Source organism: Martes martes (genome assembly GCF_963455335.1).
Source record: "Martes martes genome assembly, chromosome: 1".
Taxonomy (NCBI): domain Eukaryota; kingdom Metazoa; phylum Chordata; class Mammalia; order Carnivora; family Mustelidae; genus Martes; species Martes martes.
This window is the reverse complement of record NC_137888.1, coordinates 154,332,719-154,350,729: the sequence shown is the minus strand read 5'-3', so window position 1 is coordinate 154,350,729 and position 18,011 is coordinate 154,332,719. Positions and strand designations below refer to the sequence as shown.

The 18,011-nt window shown below is 44.2% G+C and overlaps 1 protein-coding gene across 2 annotated transcripts in view; it reads right to left on the bottom strand.

The window, feature by feature from the left end:
* Positions 1–7,788: 7,788 nt before the first annotated feature.
* Positions 7,789–18,011, bottom strand: part of CNOT10 (CCR4-NOT transcription complex subunit 10) — a 77,399-nt gene continuing 67,176 nt past the window's right edge. For both annotated transcript variants that reach the window (XM_080828219.1, XM_080828220.1), the window contains exons 15-19: positions 14,822–14,952; positions 13,687–13,722; positions 13,358–13,485; positions 9,864–9,939; positions 7,789–8,762 (exon numbers count right to left, since the gene is read on the bottom strand). In XM_080828219.1, coding sequence (XP_080684345.1) covers positions 8,611–8,762; positions 9,864–9,939; positions 13,358–13,485; positions 13,687–13,722; positions 14,822–14,952 — 523 coding nt within the window. In that variant the 3' untranslated portion in view covers positions 7,789–8,610. The remainder of the gene's footprint in view (positions 8,763–9,863; positions 9,940–13,357; positions 13,486–13,686; positions 13,723–14,821; positions 14,953–18,011) is intronic.

Genomic DNA, 18,011 nt, shown 5'->3' with positions numbered 1-18,011 from the left:
TCATATTGATGTTAAATTTCTTGGGAGCTATAATTCCATTTTGTTACATAGTGAGTGGCCCTGTTTTTAGAGATACGGGCTGAGGCATTCAGTGATGAAGTATCATTGTGTCTGCAACTTAATCTCAAAAGTTCACTAGGCAGATAGGTATTTGTATGGTATTTGTGTGTTGAAGAGAGAGGGGAAGCATGCGAAACCAAATGTTAGCTGAGTGTTAACTGGTGGATCTAGGACATAACGGTGTTCATTAAACAGCTTTTTCATTTTTTTCTACTTAAATTTTTTTTTTAAAGATTTTATTTATTTATTTGACAGACAGAGATCACAAGTGGGTAGAGAGGCAGGCAGAGAGGAAGGGAAGCACGCGCCCTGCTGAGCAGAGAACCCCGATGTGGGGCTCGATCCCAGGACCCTGAGATCATGATCTGAGCCGAAGGCAGAGGCTTAACCCACTGAGCCACCCAGGTGCCCCTCTCCTTAAATGTTTAATCTTTCTCAAAATAAAAGGAGGGTAGGTGAAATTTTAGAAATGCAATTCATAAAGCCTTCTAGAGAATCAATAGCAAATAAAGACCCTTCCCCAGAATAACACAGGCCACACACTGTAATATACATGGTCTTTCAGGGGACTCACAAGCACTAAGGCCTTCTATGGAACCCCCAGGAGCACAGGGTCTGAGAACTGACACTTCCCTGATGAAAGACCCCTGGACAACCTCCTAATACAAACCACTCTCCCTCCAGCACCTGACACTCTCTGCAGTGTGACAGAGACCCTCTTTCCTGGTATTATTTATCTGGAATGTGCCCCCTATGATCCAGTCACCTGCAGCAGTCTCCTGCCCCTCCCCATCAGACCACCTGAAATGAGACTTTCTCCAGGTCGCCTTGTTTGAATTCTTGGGTCCTTGTCTCCATCCTCTATTTGGCTTGGACCTCTTGAGGCTAGGACTTTGTGCTCTGAACTTGACACCCCCCCCCCCATACTTGGCAGTTTCTCTTGCTCAGAGCGGGTGCCTTGGAGTTTAGAAATCAGATTGACAGGACCCACAATGAGTGTTTTACACTATGCCAAAGGGAGAAATATGTATTAATGACTTTCAGCCAATGAACGTGTTTCCCTGGCCCAATTATGATATTAAACCTTGCCTCAGACGTTTAGGTGTTTCAGGATTGGTTGTGGAGATGAGACAAACTGAGTAGTTAGCTAAGGTAGTATTTGTTTTCACTATTTCTCAAAATTCAGATTCAGGAGACTACATAAACCTTAAAAGAGGATGAAAAAAGGTATCCACCTTTTTCCTTCACCCGCAAATAAAGAAATGAGATTAAATTAAATGACATAGAGTGTATAAAATTAAATTTAAATAATGGGCTAAAGAGAAATTAAAACACAGAATTAATAAAATAAAATTAGTAAATTAGTAAAATGAAATGAATGTGAATAATAAACCAAAGAAAAGAACGAAATGGAATAAACGAAATAAAATTAAGGAAATATGAAAGTAAAATAAAACTAAAAAAGAAAACCTAAATGAAAAACCAAATAAATAAAAGAAAGTGGGAAGAAAAAGAAATTAATCAGATAAACACCGCAATCATTGAAGGAAACTGTGTTCGGCAGGATCCCGTTCGGCCGCCCGCATCTTCGGGCTCCCAGGTGTCGGCCAGAGGTAAAGCTCGGCTCTGGGAAATGCGGGGTCCTCTCGGGTGGGGCGTGGCTTTCGAGCCGGGGAACGCGGTTGCGCCGCGTGGAGGAGCAGGGGCCCTCCGGGTGTGACAGCATCCCCGCTCTTCTGGAGCTCGCTCGCCGCGGTGACCGCGTCGCCGGCAGGTGGCGCCCTGGGCCCCGAGGATCGAGTCCGCCCGGCGCTGCCTCCTGGACAGCGTCTGCGCCGGGAGCTTCCGTGATGCGGGACCCCCGGCCTCCTCTCCAACCGGTGGGCTGTGTCCCCTTCCGTAAAGACACACGCGTGTACACACACACACACACACACACACACACACACACACACACACGCAGCCCACCCCGCCCCGCGGGGTCTCTACCCGAGGTCTCTCGGCTGCTCACTCTAAGGAGGAAATGCGAAATGGAGCCCTTGCAAAGCGTCACAGGGAACACAGGGTTCCTGCCGCAAGGGCGCAGATGTGAATGCTTCATCCAACGCCTTCGTCTTTCTCGATGGACTAAGTTGTTTTATATGAAATGACTGAAAGTGCTAAATAAAATGGATATTGGAGTAGAAAAAAAAAGTTAACCTGCCTGGTGGCAAGGAAAAGGATATTCGTTCAGAAAGTTCCAGAAGGGCTACCTGTGGCCTGATCGGGGGATTAGGGGGTGGCAGAGGACATTTGCAGGCGGCCTTTCCAGCAGTCCCAGAAGTCTTCGGCCCAGCCGTGCTGGGGGGAGGGGAGGGATGGGGGTGGGGACGGGAACAAGGGGCCGCTCACATGCAAATGCAGCTGTGACAATCCGGCTGGGCGCCTCCGCGCCTCCGGGAGGCCGAGGCTGGAACAAAGCATTAGCATTTTCTACATGTGAAAAGCCCGCATTCCTGGGCGGGGAGGCCGCGAGGGCGCCGGCCCCCCTCCCCATTCACGCTCCAGACCACACAGAGAGCCTCTCGCGCCAAATGCTCGAAGGTTCGTTTCAGCTTTTCTTTTGACCCGAGCGATGCATACGAAATGTAGATATTTCCCTAAACGCCGGCTTTGACATTTAATGCGATCCTAAGTAGTCTGAAATGTGGACGGGATTAGGAGGAGGCTTGGGGCCCACAGGGACACTTGGCCAAATCCTCCTAAATCCTCCAGGACAATTGTTTGTCACCACACGGATCCCCTTTGCCCCAAATGAGGGGGCTAATGAACTTCGCTACCTCCTCCCGTGGCACCCCCACTCCTACCAGAGCCTGTATTTCGGCCTTGCACTATCCCGGGGAGAAACAGAAGCCGAATGTGTAAATTGCTTGCTTTGTGTATGTCTGGGTTTGCTTACTCTAGGCTGGGCGGGCTGAATTTCACCACTAACCCACCCATCCCGGGCCACTATTTAAATCTCACTTGATAAGGCTCAGGAGGTCAAGGATGCTGAGGCCCTGTGAACCTTGGGGGATATGTTAATAGGCCACCCCCACCTTGAAAGAAGTGGGTCTTTTGACACTGCCAGGCCTAAAAAGAAAAAACATCACCAAAAATTCTGTTCAGTGGACTTTGTTAATCTAGCACAACCCACACACTGTATAATGTACAGCCCTGTCTTCAAAGTACTCACAGTCCCAGAGCAGGAAGAAAATCGCTGACAAAAAACAGAACATCCAGTCTGGCTGAAGATTTGTTACTATGGGGCTCAACAAAAAAGCTCACCAGCCCAGAACACACCCCAGGCAAGCATGGCTGGCATGAATGAAGAGCTGGGGTGTAGGAGAAATGAATCCCCTTGGGGGTTAGGGCTGCGGACAGGTAGTGTGGGATGGCTAGGATGTTGACATGTTGAAACTGGAAGAGGAATATCTAGGGAATGGGAAATGGAGACTCCTTGGGGCGATGGCAGAGAATCGTTTGGGTGACACCTGGGGCGTAAGGGAGAGGTCAACAGAACTAGGGAGAGCCAACGAGGCTCTCCCCAACTAGGGAAGACCTTCAGGTCTTCCTGAACCCTGGGCAGCACTCAGCACTGCGCTGTAGGCAGTTACCAGCTCAGCTGAGGAGAGATGTGAGGCAGTGATATTTGGGAGCTCTTCTCACAGGAGGGCAAGGGCCTGGGCAAGGTTGGAAAGAATGGGATGAGAGGGGCGCCTGGGTGGCTCAGTTGTTAAGCCTCTGCCTTTGGCTCAGGTCTTGATCTCAGGGTCCCTGGGATTGAGCCCCAATCAGGCTCCCTGCTCAGTGGGAAGTCTCCCTCTCCCACTCCCCCTGCTCGTATTCCCTCTCTTGCTGTCAAATAAATAAAATCTTAGTAAATAAATAAATAAATAAATAAAATCTTTGAACAGCTAAAACATAGTTGAAATTCCCCAAATACAAAAGACCATAGTTAGAAAAGTCCAGACCATCCTTAGCTGTTTCTGCTGGCTCAGGCAGGTTTCCTGGGGTCCTTGAATCCCTTTGCCGGTATGAATTTTACATAACAAATCAGAGGATGAGGGACCAAAGTTTGTCATTTCCTCCCAGAATCCTGCTCTCTGTCTTCATGATAACCCTAGCCTGGACTTGAGTTAAAGATGGCAAATAGATGGACAGACAGATAAAGAGATAAAACAATCCATACTCAGAGCTCTATAAAACATTCCAGCTTCTCTGGTGTAATAGTTGTGTTCCCATCCCATTCTTTTTTTTAAGCCTCAACCTACTTAGTTTTGTGTCTTTCAGAAATGGAATCTTAAACCAGTTAATCAGGAATCACCTGATCAGCCTTAGTTAAGTAATCTGCCTGATAGATCCCTAGCATCCCTAAAATACTTTGCAATAACCTTTTTTGCCAGCATAACTTCCTTGTTCCTAGTCCCTTCTGGCATAAGTCTTTCATTTTGTACAGCTCCTCGGAGTTTATCTCTTAACTTTAAAAAAGATTATCTTTTAATATTGGACATATCCAAAGTGAAGATAGTTTACCCAAAGAGCCCTCCTGCTCCTACCAGCCACCTGCAGAGCTATGTCAATAATGGGATAATATATAACGTTTCCTTAATAAAGCAGAAAACTGTTTCTGCTTTGATATCCTATATTGCACAGTGAAAATCATGGAGCTCCCATCTGGAAGTTCAAGGCACTTCCAGAAATAACAGGGGTCAGGCCCTTAAAACCTCATTCCAGCCCTGTGAGGAGGTACTATTAGTATCCTCATTTTACAGATGAAAAAACTGAGGCACAAAGAAGCAAAACAACTTATTCCAGATCAGACTTGTCCTAGTATGTGAGAGAACAAAGATCTGAAGCCAGTCAGAGTCTGGCTTTGGGTCCATGAAGTCATTAGTCACTTTTCTCCAGAAGGCTTCCAAGAAGGGGAATGGATGGGAGATTCAGAGGGGTAACAGTCACGGGAGGGAAGTGTGAAGGATGGCTGGGCTGAGCAGGGTGTAGGCACCAGGAAGGGCATGTGTACTCACTGGTATCGAATGTCCACCAGGTGCACTTTGCAATCCTCACACCGGGTGCTGAGGAAAGGCCCCCTCATTTTGCAAATTGGTTAAAAACCTCAAGAGATCAAGTCATTTGTTTGGTCACTTGGGTTGAGTAAGGGGCAGAGCTCCAGCTAACTATCAGACAGTGGAGTGTGAGTGGTAGAAATATCAGGGTATGTTATTGTGAAAGGATGACACGGTAACAGGCTGGTGGACGGTGTGTGGTGTCCATGCACAGGCAGGCGGAAGTGGGCTAGGATGCCCATCAAGGAATTGGCAGTGTGGAGCTCAGCAGGAAGCCATCCTATGGCATGAGGGCCAGGGGCATAATGCTCCAGTTCTTCTGAGGGTGAGTGCCTTACAGTTTGGGAAACACTTACATTCTCATCGGGTCTGTAAATTTCTCCCTTTTTGAAGCTGAATGGGTAGTGGAGCTTGAACAGAAGCTGATGAGGCTCTTCTCAAAACTTGCCTCCTGAAGGGCACCTAGCTGGCTCAGTCAGTAGAGTGCATGACTCTTGATCTCAGACTTGTGAGTTCGAGCCTCATGTTGGGTGTAGAGATTATTTAAAAGTAAGATCTTCGGGCACCTGGGTGGCTTAGTTGGTTAAGCATCTGCTTTGACTCAGGTCATGATCCTAGGGTCCTGGGATCAAGTTCCATGTTGGGCTCCCTGCTCATTGATATCATGAACCCATTGTTTACTACTAGCAGCCAAATGTATTTTTTTTAAAAGATTTATTTGGGAGAAAGCATACCAGTGAGTGGGGGTAGGGTGGGCAGAAAAGGGAGTTGGGGGAGAGCATCCCAAGCAGACTCTGTGCAGAGCCGTATGTGTGGGGCTTGATCCCATGACCCTGAGATTATGACCTGAGCCTAAACCAAGAGTCAGAAGCTTAACCAACTGCACCACCGAGGTGCCCCAAATGTATTCTTATTTATTTATTTATTTATATTTATTTATTTATTTATTTATTTGACAGACAAAGATCACAAGTAGGCAGAGAGGCAGGCAGAGAGAGGAGGAAGCAGGCTCCCTGCGGAGCAGAGAGCCTGATGCGGGGCTTGATCCCAGGAGCCTGGGATCATGACCTGAGCCAAAAGCAGAGGCTTTAACCCACCCACTGAGCCACCCAGGTGCCCCAAGAGCCGTGTGGCTCTTAAAAGAACAACAGAACGTTTAATTGGAAAAAGAGGGCACATGGGTGGCTTGGTTGGTTAAGTGTCTTCGACTTGGGTCATGATCTCAGGGCCTGGGATCTAGCCCCACACTGGGCTCCCTGGTCAGTGGGGAGTCTGCTTCTGCTCTCCCTCCGCCTGCTCTCTCTACTTGTGCTTTGTCTGTCAAATAGATAAAATCATAAAGAAAAAAAAGAAGGGACACCTGGGTGGCTCAGTCCTTAAGAGTCTGCCTTCAGCTCAGGTCATGATCCCAGGGTCCTGGGATCGAGTCCCACATCAGCCTGCTTCTCCCTCTCCCTCTACTTGCTGCTCCCCCTACTTGTTCTCTGTCAAATAAATAAATAAAACCTTTAAAAAAGTGGAGTCCTTTATGTGCAATTTCTATTACATCACAGATACCCTGTTCTAGTAGATATCCCTATCTAAAGTGATTGCAGCAACAGAGTAAGATCAAGTTTTGGGTAAATTATATGCTTTGTTATCGAACACTTTCCTCTCCAGGTGTGCAAGTGAGGAAGCATCAGAGTCAGCAGGTGTGTCGTACTTCCCTATCTGAACTTGGTCTCCAAACCAGGGAACTGAAGAGATGTAGACAGCAAGGGACACTTCTAAATAGCAAGCTTTGATGAACCTACCAAACATGTTCTCAACCAGGTCACCAATTTTTCTTTCTTTCCTTTCTTAAAGATTTATTTATGGGTGCCTGGGTGGCTCAGTTGGTTAAGCATCTGCCTTCAGCTCTGGTCATGATCCTGGGGTCCTGGGATCAAGCCCTACACTGGGCTCCCTGCTTTGTGGGGAGCCCGCTTCTCCCTCTGCCTCTGTACCCCTCCTCATGCTCTCTCCCCAATAAATAAATAAATAAATAAATAAATAAATAAATAAATAAAATCCTTTTAAAAAAATGAAATAAAATTTATTTGAGAGTGAGTGAGAACCTCAAGCAGATTCCCTGCTGAACACGGGCCCTGACCTCAAGACCATCATGACCTGAGCTCGGACACCTAATCAAGTGAACCAGGTACCCCACATTTTTTTCTAAAAATTTTATTTTTGGCGGTACCTGAGTGGCTCAGTCGGTTAAGTGTCTGCCTTTGGATTGGGTCATGATCCCAGAGTCATAGGAATGGGCCCTGTGTGAAGCTCCCTGCTCACCAGGGAGTCTGCTCCTCCCTCTCCCACTGCCCCTCCCCCCAGCTCATGCTCTCTCCCTAATAAATAAAACCTTTAAAAAAAAATTGTTTTTTAAGGAATCTGTACACCCAACATGGGGCCTGAACCAAAAACCCTGAGATCAAGAGTTACATGCTTCTTCAACTGAGCTAGCCAGGTGCCCTGACCCAATTTTTCTAACGAACGTCTGTTATTATGGCTTTTCCTTCCTAAAGTTAATATATCAACCCTCTGGACAAATTTTGGCCATGTTAATCCCATAACATAGATCTGTCTCTTCGAAAGAAGTTTTTTTTTTTTTTAATTCTTTAAGAATTTAAATTTAAATTTAAATCTCTACATCCAACATGGGGCTCAAAGTCACAACCCCGAGGCCAGGAGTCATGCGTTCTACTAACTGAGTCAGCCAAGCACCCAGGAAAGAAGCAATTTTAAATTTTTGTTTACATCTGCAAAGGTGTGAGCAATGAACCTTGAGCTCCTTACTAACAGACTCTAGAACCATTGCCTCTGCCTAGCGGTACAGGAGGAGCATGATCAGTGCCCTGAACCTGGTTTGTAATCTTGAAGCAAGTGATTCCTATCGGACCAGTCATCTCTTAAGCCAGTGTTACTGGCCCTACAGGTTCTATTATACATTTTTTGGTCCTTTTAGTCTTAACCAGGCAGAAAACACATCCACTTCCCCTCCTCTCTGCACCCAGATCAGCTTCTGGATTGGCTACTCATTTACTGCTGACAGGTATCTCAGGTTTTAAAACTTTAACATCAGATCTAAAATTGTCCAACAGTTATGAGAAAGACAAAATGTATTTATTATACAAGACTGTTTTGATAAGACCATGTTTTAATTGCCTATGACATGGATACATCACATAATGGCACAAAATATAAGATTAAAGAAAAACAGATGAAAATGAGTTTGTGAATCCTTAATTTTAAGTAAGCTTCTGGCAAAAACAAAACAAAACAAAAAACCCCAAAAAGCCAGGGATTAGAATCATTTCAAAATTGTGTCTTCAAAACTAGCACCTTTCACCATTTGCTTTTATTCATTTTGCTGTGATACAACTAAAAAGGCCCATAAATACTCCCCTGGGTCTCAAGTAACAGTTTTCCAAGAGCAAAAATGTCACTTTCTCTGTGCAGTGAAAGCCGGCATTTGGATGGGCTGGATCGGGTGGACAGGCTGGAACACTGGCTTCTTTCTCATCTCAGACAGTGTTTTCACTGCAGGGAGCAGCTGATTCCTTTTGATGATCTGTAAGGCCAGCTGGGTATTACCTACAAAAACACTTCCCATTAAAAAAAGCATAAACAATACCACCATGTAAAAAGCACGCCATTAACATCATGCAAAGGAAGTAAAAGACGGTCTGGGAGAGCAGTGGTCCGCAACATTTGCTGTACACTGGGGCCCCCCATGTCTCCATCCCATCCCCAGAAATTCTGATTTAAGAGACTGGGGGTGTGGTCTGGGCAAAGGGATTTTTAAAAGCCCTAAGGTTTTTCTAAGGTATAACCCAGCTTGTGAACTTGTCTCCAGGTAGACTGCATGGAGGAAGGTCACTAGGACCAATGCACTAACCCCAATCACACTTTTTTCAAGAGGCCAAGGCCAGGTGGGTGCCAAGCACTGAATGCTATAAACAAGCTCTCAAAAGAGGGAACCATGTAAGGATTCTCATGGTCAAAAGGAGGCATGACTTAGAACTCTTAATGTTTCTGTTTAATTTCTTCCATTCATGTCTCTTCTCTACTTCATGCTGTCTGTTACATAGGGCTCCCAGTCTTTTCTCAGAAGCCCCATCCTTAAAGGTTGTATGTGCCCCAGAGGTATGACCTGGGTTTAGGTTTGGATAACTGTCAGCAAGAACTGGTTTACTGTAAAATTCATTAATGACATCTATGTTCAAAATATTACAGTGTACAACTCTTAGCAACTGGCATTCTGACTCATGTTCTCAATGCAAGTCATTTGGCTGCCTAAGAGAAAGATTACTTAGTAGGGATTAATTATAATTGTCAGAAGTTATGCTTTCCTGCATTTTCACAGATAAAAGGAAATATGGTTAAGTCATAAGAAGCAGGAATTTGTAAGACACTACAAACTCCCTAGCTATGTTTTTTTCTAGAAGAACTTGATGGGTAATATCTTCAAGGAAGGCAAAGTTTCAAATTTGAAGAGATAAATCAGACACCCAAAACCTTGGGCTCTTTGAAGGGATACGGTCCTTTTTTAAAAAAAAAACTTCTATTTAAGTAATCTCTACACCCAACGTGGGCCTCAAACTCACAACCCCAAGATCAAGATTGCACGCTCCTCCAACTGAGCCAGCCATCTCTGAAGGGAAAGAGTCCTAACTAGAGAGAAGAATTACTTACCATTTTGCAGTTCGAGGTAGACTGCCAGTAGGATGGCTTCGGGGGGCACCTCTTTAGGATGGATCATCGAAGCCGCCTTTGCTCAAAACAAAAAAGATACCCATGAAAAACCAACAGCTTAGTACACAAACTCCAAGTAATGCTGGGGGTGGGGAGGAAGCCTGCTCATTCCCAGGTGACCTCCTAGCAACTACTATCATTCTGTTCTGATGTCCCTCAGCTACCTATGATCTCATCCCCACGGACTAAACCAGACATATAATTTTTCATTAAAGGATTCACTATTTTCCCTTACCAAAATGAGTTTTTATAGGGGAAAGCTTTTCACCTACTTGGGGTTCTTCTTCCATGTCTTGGCTCTATTTGGCTTTGAGACGGGTGACCAGATACTCTTGATTCTACACTCCCGTCATTGGTCCAGGTCTATTGGTGGCTCTTCACCACAGACATGGTTGCACTTACATTCAAATCTGCATGTTCATTTGTTTGCCTAAGTAACAACTCAGTATTGTAGGTCCCAAGTTCTTAATGTTAGCAATAAGAATTCAAATTTAAGAAATTGGTAGTAGAGAAAAAAATGTACCACTGAGCATGTTCAATGTCCCCATTTCTAAGGACTGAAACAGTACAATTTTGTCAAATAAAATAATTTAACTGCTTAAGCAACATGCTATTCTTTCCTGGATCTGAGAGTCACTTCTCCAGCTAGCAGTCTCTCTCTGACCTAGCCCTGAGAAAGGAAGCCTGGCCTGCTCTGGTCAATCTTTATTCCCTCAGTCTGGGCTTCTTTGGGCGGCAGTCTTTTCCTCACACCTTACTATCGACTTGTATTCCCCCATCCAGTTTCAGGTGGTCTGGCTTCCAGGCTGCTCTGCTTCTTTCCTTCATCTTATCAGAAAGTATACTTGTATAAACATTTACTGAGCAGAGGTGAGTGTGTGGGTAAGACAGGGTCTCATTTTGATAATAAACAGGCATGCACACAACTAATAATAATCCAAACAAATTTACCCAAATACTAGGGAGAGAACAGAGTGAATGCACTGTGAATATGAAGAGAGAAAAAGGTTTCTTTTGAATGGAGAGCTTCAGGGCATGGGGCACCTGCCTCAGTCCTTGCAGGGTGGATACTGGATAAGAAGAAAGTGGGGAGAAAGGCCTAGTAGGCCGAGCTGTGAAGATGGGAGATGTCTGGGGGACCAGAAGCCTGCACAAGGTCAGTTCCTGGCAGCCTCAGAAGAGATCTCGAATGAGCAGGGACTCTCTCGTCCACGGCACACCCTAAGTTCTTCATGAACGAAGCAAGGAGGCTTTTATTCCTCTCACCACATCACAGAGGTCTAACAACTCAGTTCAGAAAATGAGATTTTTACACTTCTAGGCCAAGCTTCATACAGGCAAGATAATCTTTACAGCATTTTGTGGGTATTAAAATCTCCATTTTGCCTCCAAGTGGCTGGTTAACACAGGTCACTTATTGTTTTTTGCGCTGACCACAGTCTGCAGCTTTCTCTAAAATACAGGAATTCACAACAGCAACTTTATGAGACTTGATGGTGCTCTGCTTACTGGCTGTTCAGAATGGCTAGTGGCGGGCAGGCAACCTCAGAAACATCTCCGTGGAGCCCTTTCCAACTCTTCACATCACTGTCTTGCCCTCCCAGGCAGAGCAGGCCTCCCAATTAACAAAGATCCAGCCACTGGATTAACCTAAAAACCAAGGGATCAAAACAAAACCCCCTTCAGACCCTGAGCCAGGCCTGAATCCATCTGTCTCTCCCAGAATGGCAGCCTCCATGGCCACCTGCTGTACGAGAACCTGAACTAGATCATGCATACTGCAACATTAGATCAGAAGTCCTGCTGGCTGTAGTCAACTCCTTCCCAATCAAGTGGTATGACTCAACTTGCGAGATAATAGCAAATATGTCTCCCCGGATAGTCGACCACTTACATTTCTGATTTTGGATCAGAAGTGCCGACCAGATGCCACTAAGTTAACTAAATATCATCAGTGGTTATTTTCCACATGGTAAGATTCTTCACGGCTCTACATGACAAGATGGTCTTCAGAGGAAGAACATTTCCAGAAGCCAACAAATCTCTTCAGAATAGCTTTAATTTCAATTTCTGCTACTCTGAAAAGCATACAGGGATGTTGGCTCTCTCCTGTGCTGCTGGTGATTATACAATTTGGCACATATTACAACTTCCATATTAAAGTCTTAAAATTCTGCATACCCTCTGACCTTGCAATTCCCTTTATAGGCAGGGTTGCAACATGCCTACCTATTTTTACTGTCTCATTCCCATGGCTTACCAAGAAGTGCTCATATGCTTTCTGAGTCTGTGATATAGCCTCTGGAATTGCCACTGGTGAAACCTGGCCACCAGGTCCCTTACTGCAGGTAAGGGTCCATGTCCATGACAGGCCCAGGGATGGCCAAGAAATCTAAAGAGGCTCAATCAGAATCTTCCCTGAGACCTACTCATGAAGCATCATTTCAGTGGTAGAATTCAGAGGCATATTTTAGTCATATGTTGCCAGTCACTTCCTTTAGTGTATGTGGAATTTCTTTGGCACCAGCTGTCTTCTTAAGTCTCCTGTTCTAGTGCTCCAGCAACACAGTACTTATCCTGCTGCCCCATAACCAATGTTGCTGGTTTCTCATATGTCCTTCCAGAGCTCTCATATGCACATACACAATTATAAAGCAACTGTTTTAAATCTTGGTCTTTCACTTAGTAGGTCTTAGATATCATTTTAGTACACAGAGTTTATAGCTGCAGTGTGTTCAGCTGTATGGATGCACTATTATTTAAGTGATCCCTCATTTAGATAGTTTCCAATCTGTTTTTTTTTTTTTTAAGATTTTATTTATTTATTCAACAGAGAGAGAGATCACAAGTAGGCAGAGAGGCAGGAAGAGAGAGGGGGAAGCAGGCTCCCTATTGAGCAAAAAGCCCGACGTGGGGCTCAATCCCAGGACCCTGAGAACATGACCTGAGCCAAAGGCAGAGGCTTAACCCACTGAGCCACCCAGGCGCCCCTCCAATCTTCTGAAATTTTAATTATTAAAACCATTGGGAAAAACCCTCCATTAAGTACCTAGGTTCACTTGTAATAGCTGAACAGTTGTTTGCCTTATAAGAATATATATATATTTTTAAAGATTTTTTCATTTATTTGACAGACGGAAATCACAAGTAGGCAGAGAAGCAGGCAGAGAGAGAGGAGGAAGCAGGCTCCCTGCTGAGCAGACAGCCTGACGCGGGGCTCGATCTCAGGACCCTGGAATCATGACCTGAGCCAAAGGCAGAGGCTTAACCCACTGAGCCACCCAGGCGCCCCATTATAAGAATATTTTTAAGCTTGGGAAAGCAATACTCCAATTTTTAACAAATTGACCAGAGCCCCAAACAGAATAACAAAACCCAGAAGCTCCAAAACCTTGCTTTACAAGAGGGCGTGGCCCCACCACCTCCAGCCTCACCTGGTGGAGACACTTCCGGGCTTTGTCGTATTCGCTCCTCAGGCAGTAGGCGCTGCCAAGATTAAACAGCATCACAGTCCTGGCAGAGGTGACCGAACTGGGGTAGCACTGAGGGGCCCGCTTCCCAGCTGGGGAAAAAGAGTGTGGACCCTGGTGAAGAGGCTGGGTCAAGAGCAAGGGGGCAACCCAATCCACCACCCCAGCAACTGCTCAGACTAAAGCACAGTGCTACTTCTTAGGCTGACAAATGAAGGGCACAGAAGGCTTGAGTCTACATCTTTGGGATGCAAGCCAGGCTACTTTAAGTATTTACAGAACTTCTTACTCACAGGATTCCATTGCTTCATTTTCACCTTTGTCTGATCCTACAAAACATGAAAATAAACCTGAGGGGGAAGGACAACAGCGTATATTTTCTAGAAACCTAATTTTGTTTATGAAATGAAAAATCTGGTATCAAAGCAATCTGTCACCTTACAGTGTTTACTTTTCATATTGTGGAGGTTCTATTAGAAGATACCCACCACCACCACCCCATTCCTGCGTAATAATCTTGAATAAAGTAAATACCAGTCTCACTTTCTTAAAAACTTAGGCATGGTTTACAACTGACTTTTGAATGCTTATTTCTACTTTCCCCTGCACTGCAGAATCCCTTTAAGGAGAAAAATACAGTATGAGAATCAAAACAAATTTTTCTACTACCAGTCTTTCAAAAGTGAGAATCTATTTATTTCTTTAAAATAGTCTTTCTTGGGGCAGCTGGGTGGCACAGTCAGTTGGGTGTCTGCCTTCAGCTCAGGTCATGATCCCGGAGTCCTGGGATTGGGCCCCGCATCAGCCTCCCTGCTCAATGGTGAGGCTGCTTCTCCCTCTGCCCCTCAACCTGGCTCGTGCTCTCACTCTCTCTTGCTGTCTCTCTCTGAATAAACAAAAATCTTAAAAAAAAGGGGGAGGGGGCGCCTGGGTGGCTCAGTGGGTTAAGCCTCTGCCTGCGGCTCAGGTCATGATCCCAGGGTCCTGGGATCGAGCCCCACGTTGGGCTCTCTGCTCAGCAGGGAGCCTGCTTCTCCCTCTCTCTCTGCCTGCCTCTCCGCCTACATGTGCCTACTTGTGATTTCTCTGTCAAATAAATAAATAAAAATCTTAAAAAAAAAAAAAACGTAAAAAAACCAAAGTCAGTCTTTTTTTTTTTTTTTTGGCGGTAAGTAATTTCTACACCCAACATGGTGCTTGAACTCATACCCTGAGATCAGAGTTGCCCTTCTGACTGATCCAGCTAGGCGACCCTCTGATGTGAGCATTTAGACCATGTGATAATCAACTCTTAGGTCTATTCAGCCAAAATATGTACAGCCAAATATGTAAAGAGCCAACCTAAAACTTCTTTCCCTTTAAATTTCCACATATCTGAGAAGGCAGTGGAAATGATGACCAGTTCTGATCAAATGTGTCCTCACTAACCTTGGTCCTGCTCATTTGAAGAAATCCCTAAGGAAACATCAGTGACATTCTCTGGGTTCAAGTGAGTAATGGCATCAGATATTCTGTCCAGAGAGATGAGGGCTTCTGCAGCATATAAATGGCCCAAAAACCTAAGATGAAAAGAACAGATTCCAAACTGAGAAATAGGTCATCATCACAAAACACCCAATGTGTAACAAGATTTGGTGTACACATGCTTCACATATTTCGAATCTTTGAATTGAAATAGAAGTTTACCAACGGATCAATTAAAGGCCACTTAAATCTTATCTCTTTATATAAAAGTATCTTAAAATATACAATAATTTTTATATCAGCTAAGCTGGAACAAATGACACATATCAATTAAGAAAAAAGTTCAGAACTGGCAAATTTACTATTCTATTTATGCAGAAAATAACATTAACATTAGAAGGGAATGATGTTCTAAAATAAGAGACAGGTCAAGGGATGAATCCTCCAGGCTCTGCTGCTGGAACAGTCAAAAGACATCAGAGTGCCAAATGGGACTGAGACCAGATTTGGGTCAGATCAACTTTACTTTCTATCCCAAAGTTTCCTGCTTTTCAAATCATCTATTTTATGCCCATTGATGTTTCAGGACACATACGTGTCCTCCTGGCTTTTAAGAGCCTGCTTCTTCCAGTCTTTTACTTACAGGCCATTTTTCTCTATGATCACCTGATTGAATTTTCAAAACTAAAATTGGATTAGATATATTATACCCTTGCGGAAAAATCTTAATGACTTTTTCCTACCTGAAAACAGAACTTTCTTCAACTTAGAGTTCTCCAAATTTGGTGCCACTTTTCTTTCTTTCTTTTTTTTTTTTTTTTTAAGATTTTATTTATTTATTTGATAGACAGTGATTATAAGTAGGCAGAAAGGCAGGCAGAGAGAAAGAGAGAGGAGGAAGCAGGCTCCCTGCTGAGCAGAGAGCCCGATGCGGGGCTTGATTCCAGGACCCTGGGATCATGACCAGAGCCGAAGGCAGAGGCTATAACCCACTGAGCCACCCAGGCGCCCCTGGTGCCACTTTTTTATGTCCAGTCAATATTCCCACTCCCTCAAAATTGCTCTGCTCCTACCGGATCCATGTGCCCTACCTATCCTGGGTAGGGCACACCCACTGCTCCCCCATGGCCTGGCTTTCTTGGGCAAGCCTGGCCTCATCTCCACAAGTTAATATCAACTCCTCCTTTAATTTTTAAGGTTTTATTTTCAAGTAATCTCTACACCCAACATGTGGCTTGAAATCACAAAACTGACATCAACAATTGCATGCTCTACCAACTGAGCCAGTCAGCCACCTCTCTACTCCTCCTTTTAAATGTCCGGCTACATCTCACCTACTCTAGCTAGTCTGCCCCCAAATGAATCTGTCCCCATTATCTCGAGTCCTCAAATAGGCTTTTTTCAATATAACCTTTTTTTTTTTTTTTTTTTTAAATTTTTTTTTTTAGGATTTTATTTATTTATTTGACAGAGAGAGATCACAAGCAGATGAAGAGGAAGGCAGAGAGAGAGGAGGAAGCAGGCTCCCTGCTGAGCAGAGAGCCCGACGCGGGGCTCGATCCCAGGACCCTGGGATCATGACCCGAGCCGAAGGCAAAGGCTTTAACCCACTGAGCCACCCAGGTGCCCCTCAATATAACCTTTTTAGATATTTACACATATTAACTACTCAAGAGTTCTTTAATTCTTTATTAAGCAATTTCTTCTAATTGCCAGGGGCTGCAATGACCTTTCATTTTGCTTCTCTACCAAATACCCTAACAGAAATGATAACTTTTAAGGAAATCAGTAACTTCAATTATATTTTGAAATATGATAATTTAAAAACTTAATTAAAGTAATATCTACAAGCCTGTAATCACTACAAAACATAAACATATAAATTCAAAGAACTACTTCAAATTGTCTTCTGTGAATTCACTTAAAAAACATTTTCCTTTTTTAGCCAAATGAAATGCTTCATGACACCCAAAGACAAGAAATCTTTGACCGGGTGTACAGAAAGCAAAAAGCTGTGGGGTAAAGCTGCTGTGGTATGTGAGCTGCCAAATGCAAAATGCTCGTCTTTACTGGGAAGACAGACAGTGGCCTTGTTATTAATTAAGAAACCAATACTTGGGAAAGAACAGTTAAGAGACTGAAAAAAGAACTCGAGAATTAAAAAAAGAAATTGCCAGACACAGCTTGGCCAATCCCTCAAAAGTTGATAAAGTTAAAACCTTCCACCAAATGCCAAGAATCTACTTGGGATTTGAGAACAGTGACCACAATGTCGACCAAAGGATTTGAAAAAGCAGGGAAGATTTGTGTTTCATTTTTGTAAAAAAGAAAAGCAAACCGAACACTGCTCACATAATGGCTGCATGCGCCACAGCCTGAGCGCCGAGTCCGGCGGTGGCAACAGCGAGGGCAGCGGCACCAGCTCTGGGCTGCCACTTCACTGATTTGGGCGGTGGTGCCCTCAGAGGCAACCCCATGGCCTTGAACTAGAACTCGGGATCCCTCCAGGCCTGAATGTTAGAAAAGGCTTTCTCGAAAAAGGGCAGGACCTTTCTTATAGTTGACTGTGGCAAAGTCTCTTAAGTTACTGGATATTCTATTATCCTTTTTTTTGGAGACACAATGTATGTTTGGGAAACATTGGCCTGAAACAACCTTAATCAATGTTAATTTTAGATGCTTGTATAAAGTAATAAGTTTTCTTTTTTTTTTCTTTTTCTCTTTTTTTTTAAAGTTTTGATTTTCTTTTTTTAAGATTTTATTTTTTTATTTATTTGACAGAGATCACAAGTAGGTAGAGAGGCAGGCAGAGAGAGGGAGAGAGGAGGAAGCAGGCTCCCTGCTGAGCAGAGAGCCCGATGCGGGGCTCGATCCCAGGACCCTGGGATCATGACCCGAGCTGAAGGCAGAGGCTTAACCCACTGAGCCACCCAGGTGCCCCAAGTAATAAGTTTTCTTAAAGACAAAAATAAACGTCAACAGAATTATTCCTCAGAGTATGATTTCCCAATTGTAAGCAGTGTATGTTATAAACAAAGACCACAAAAGTAATTATATTTTGGAGATTATAGGCATATACCCACAGGATGAATGAAAAAACAACTGTCCTAACGATAAGCAGAGTATTTGTGGCTTTGAATAAAATTTTTAGCAT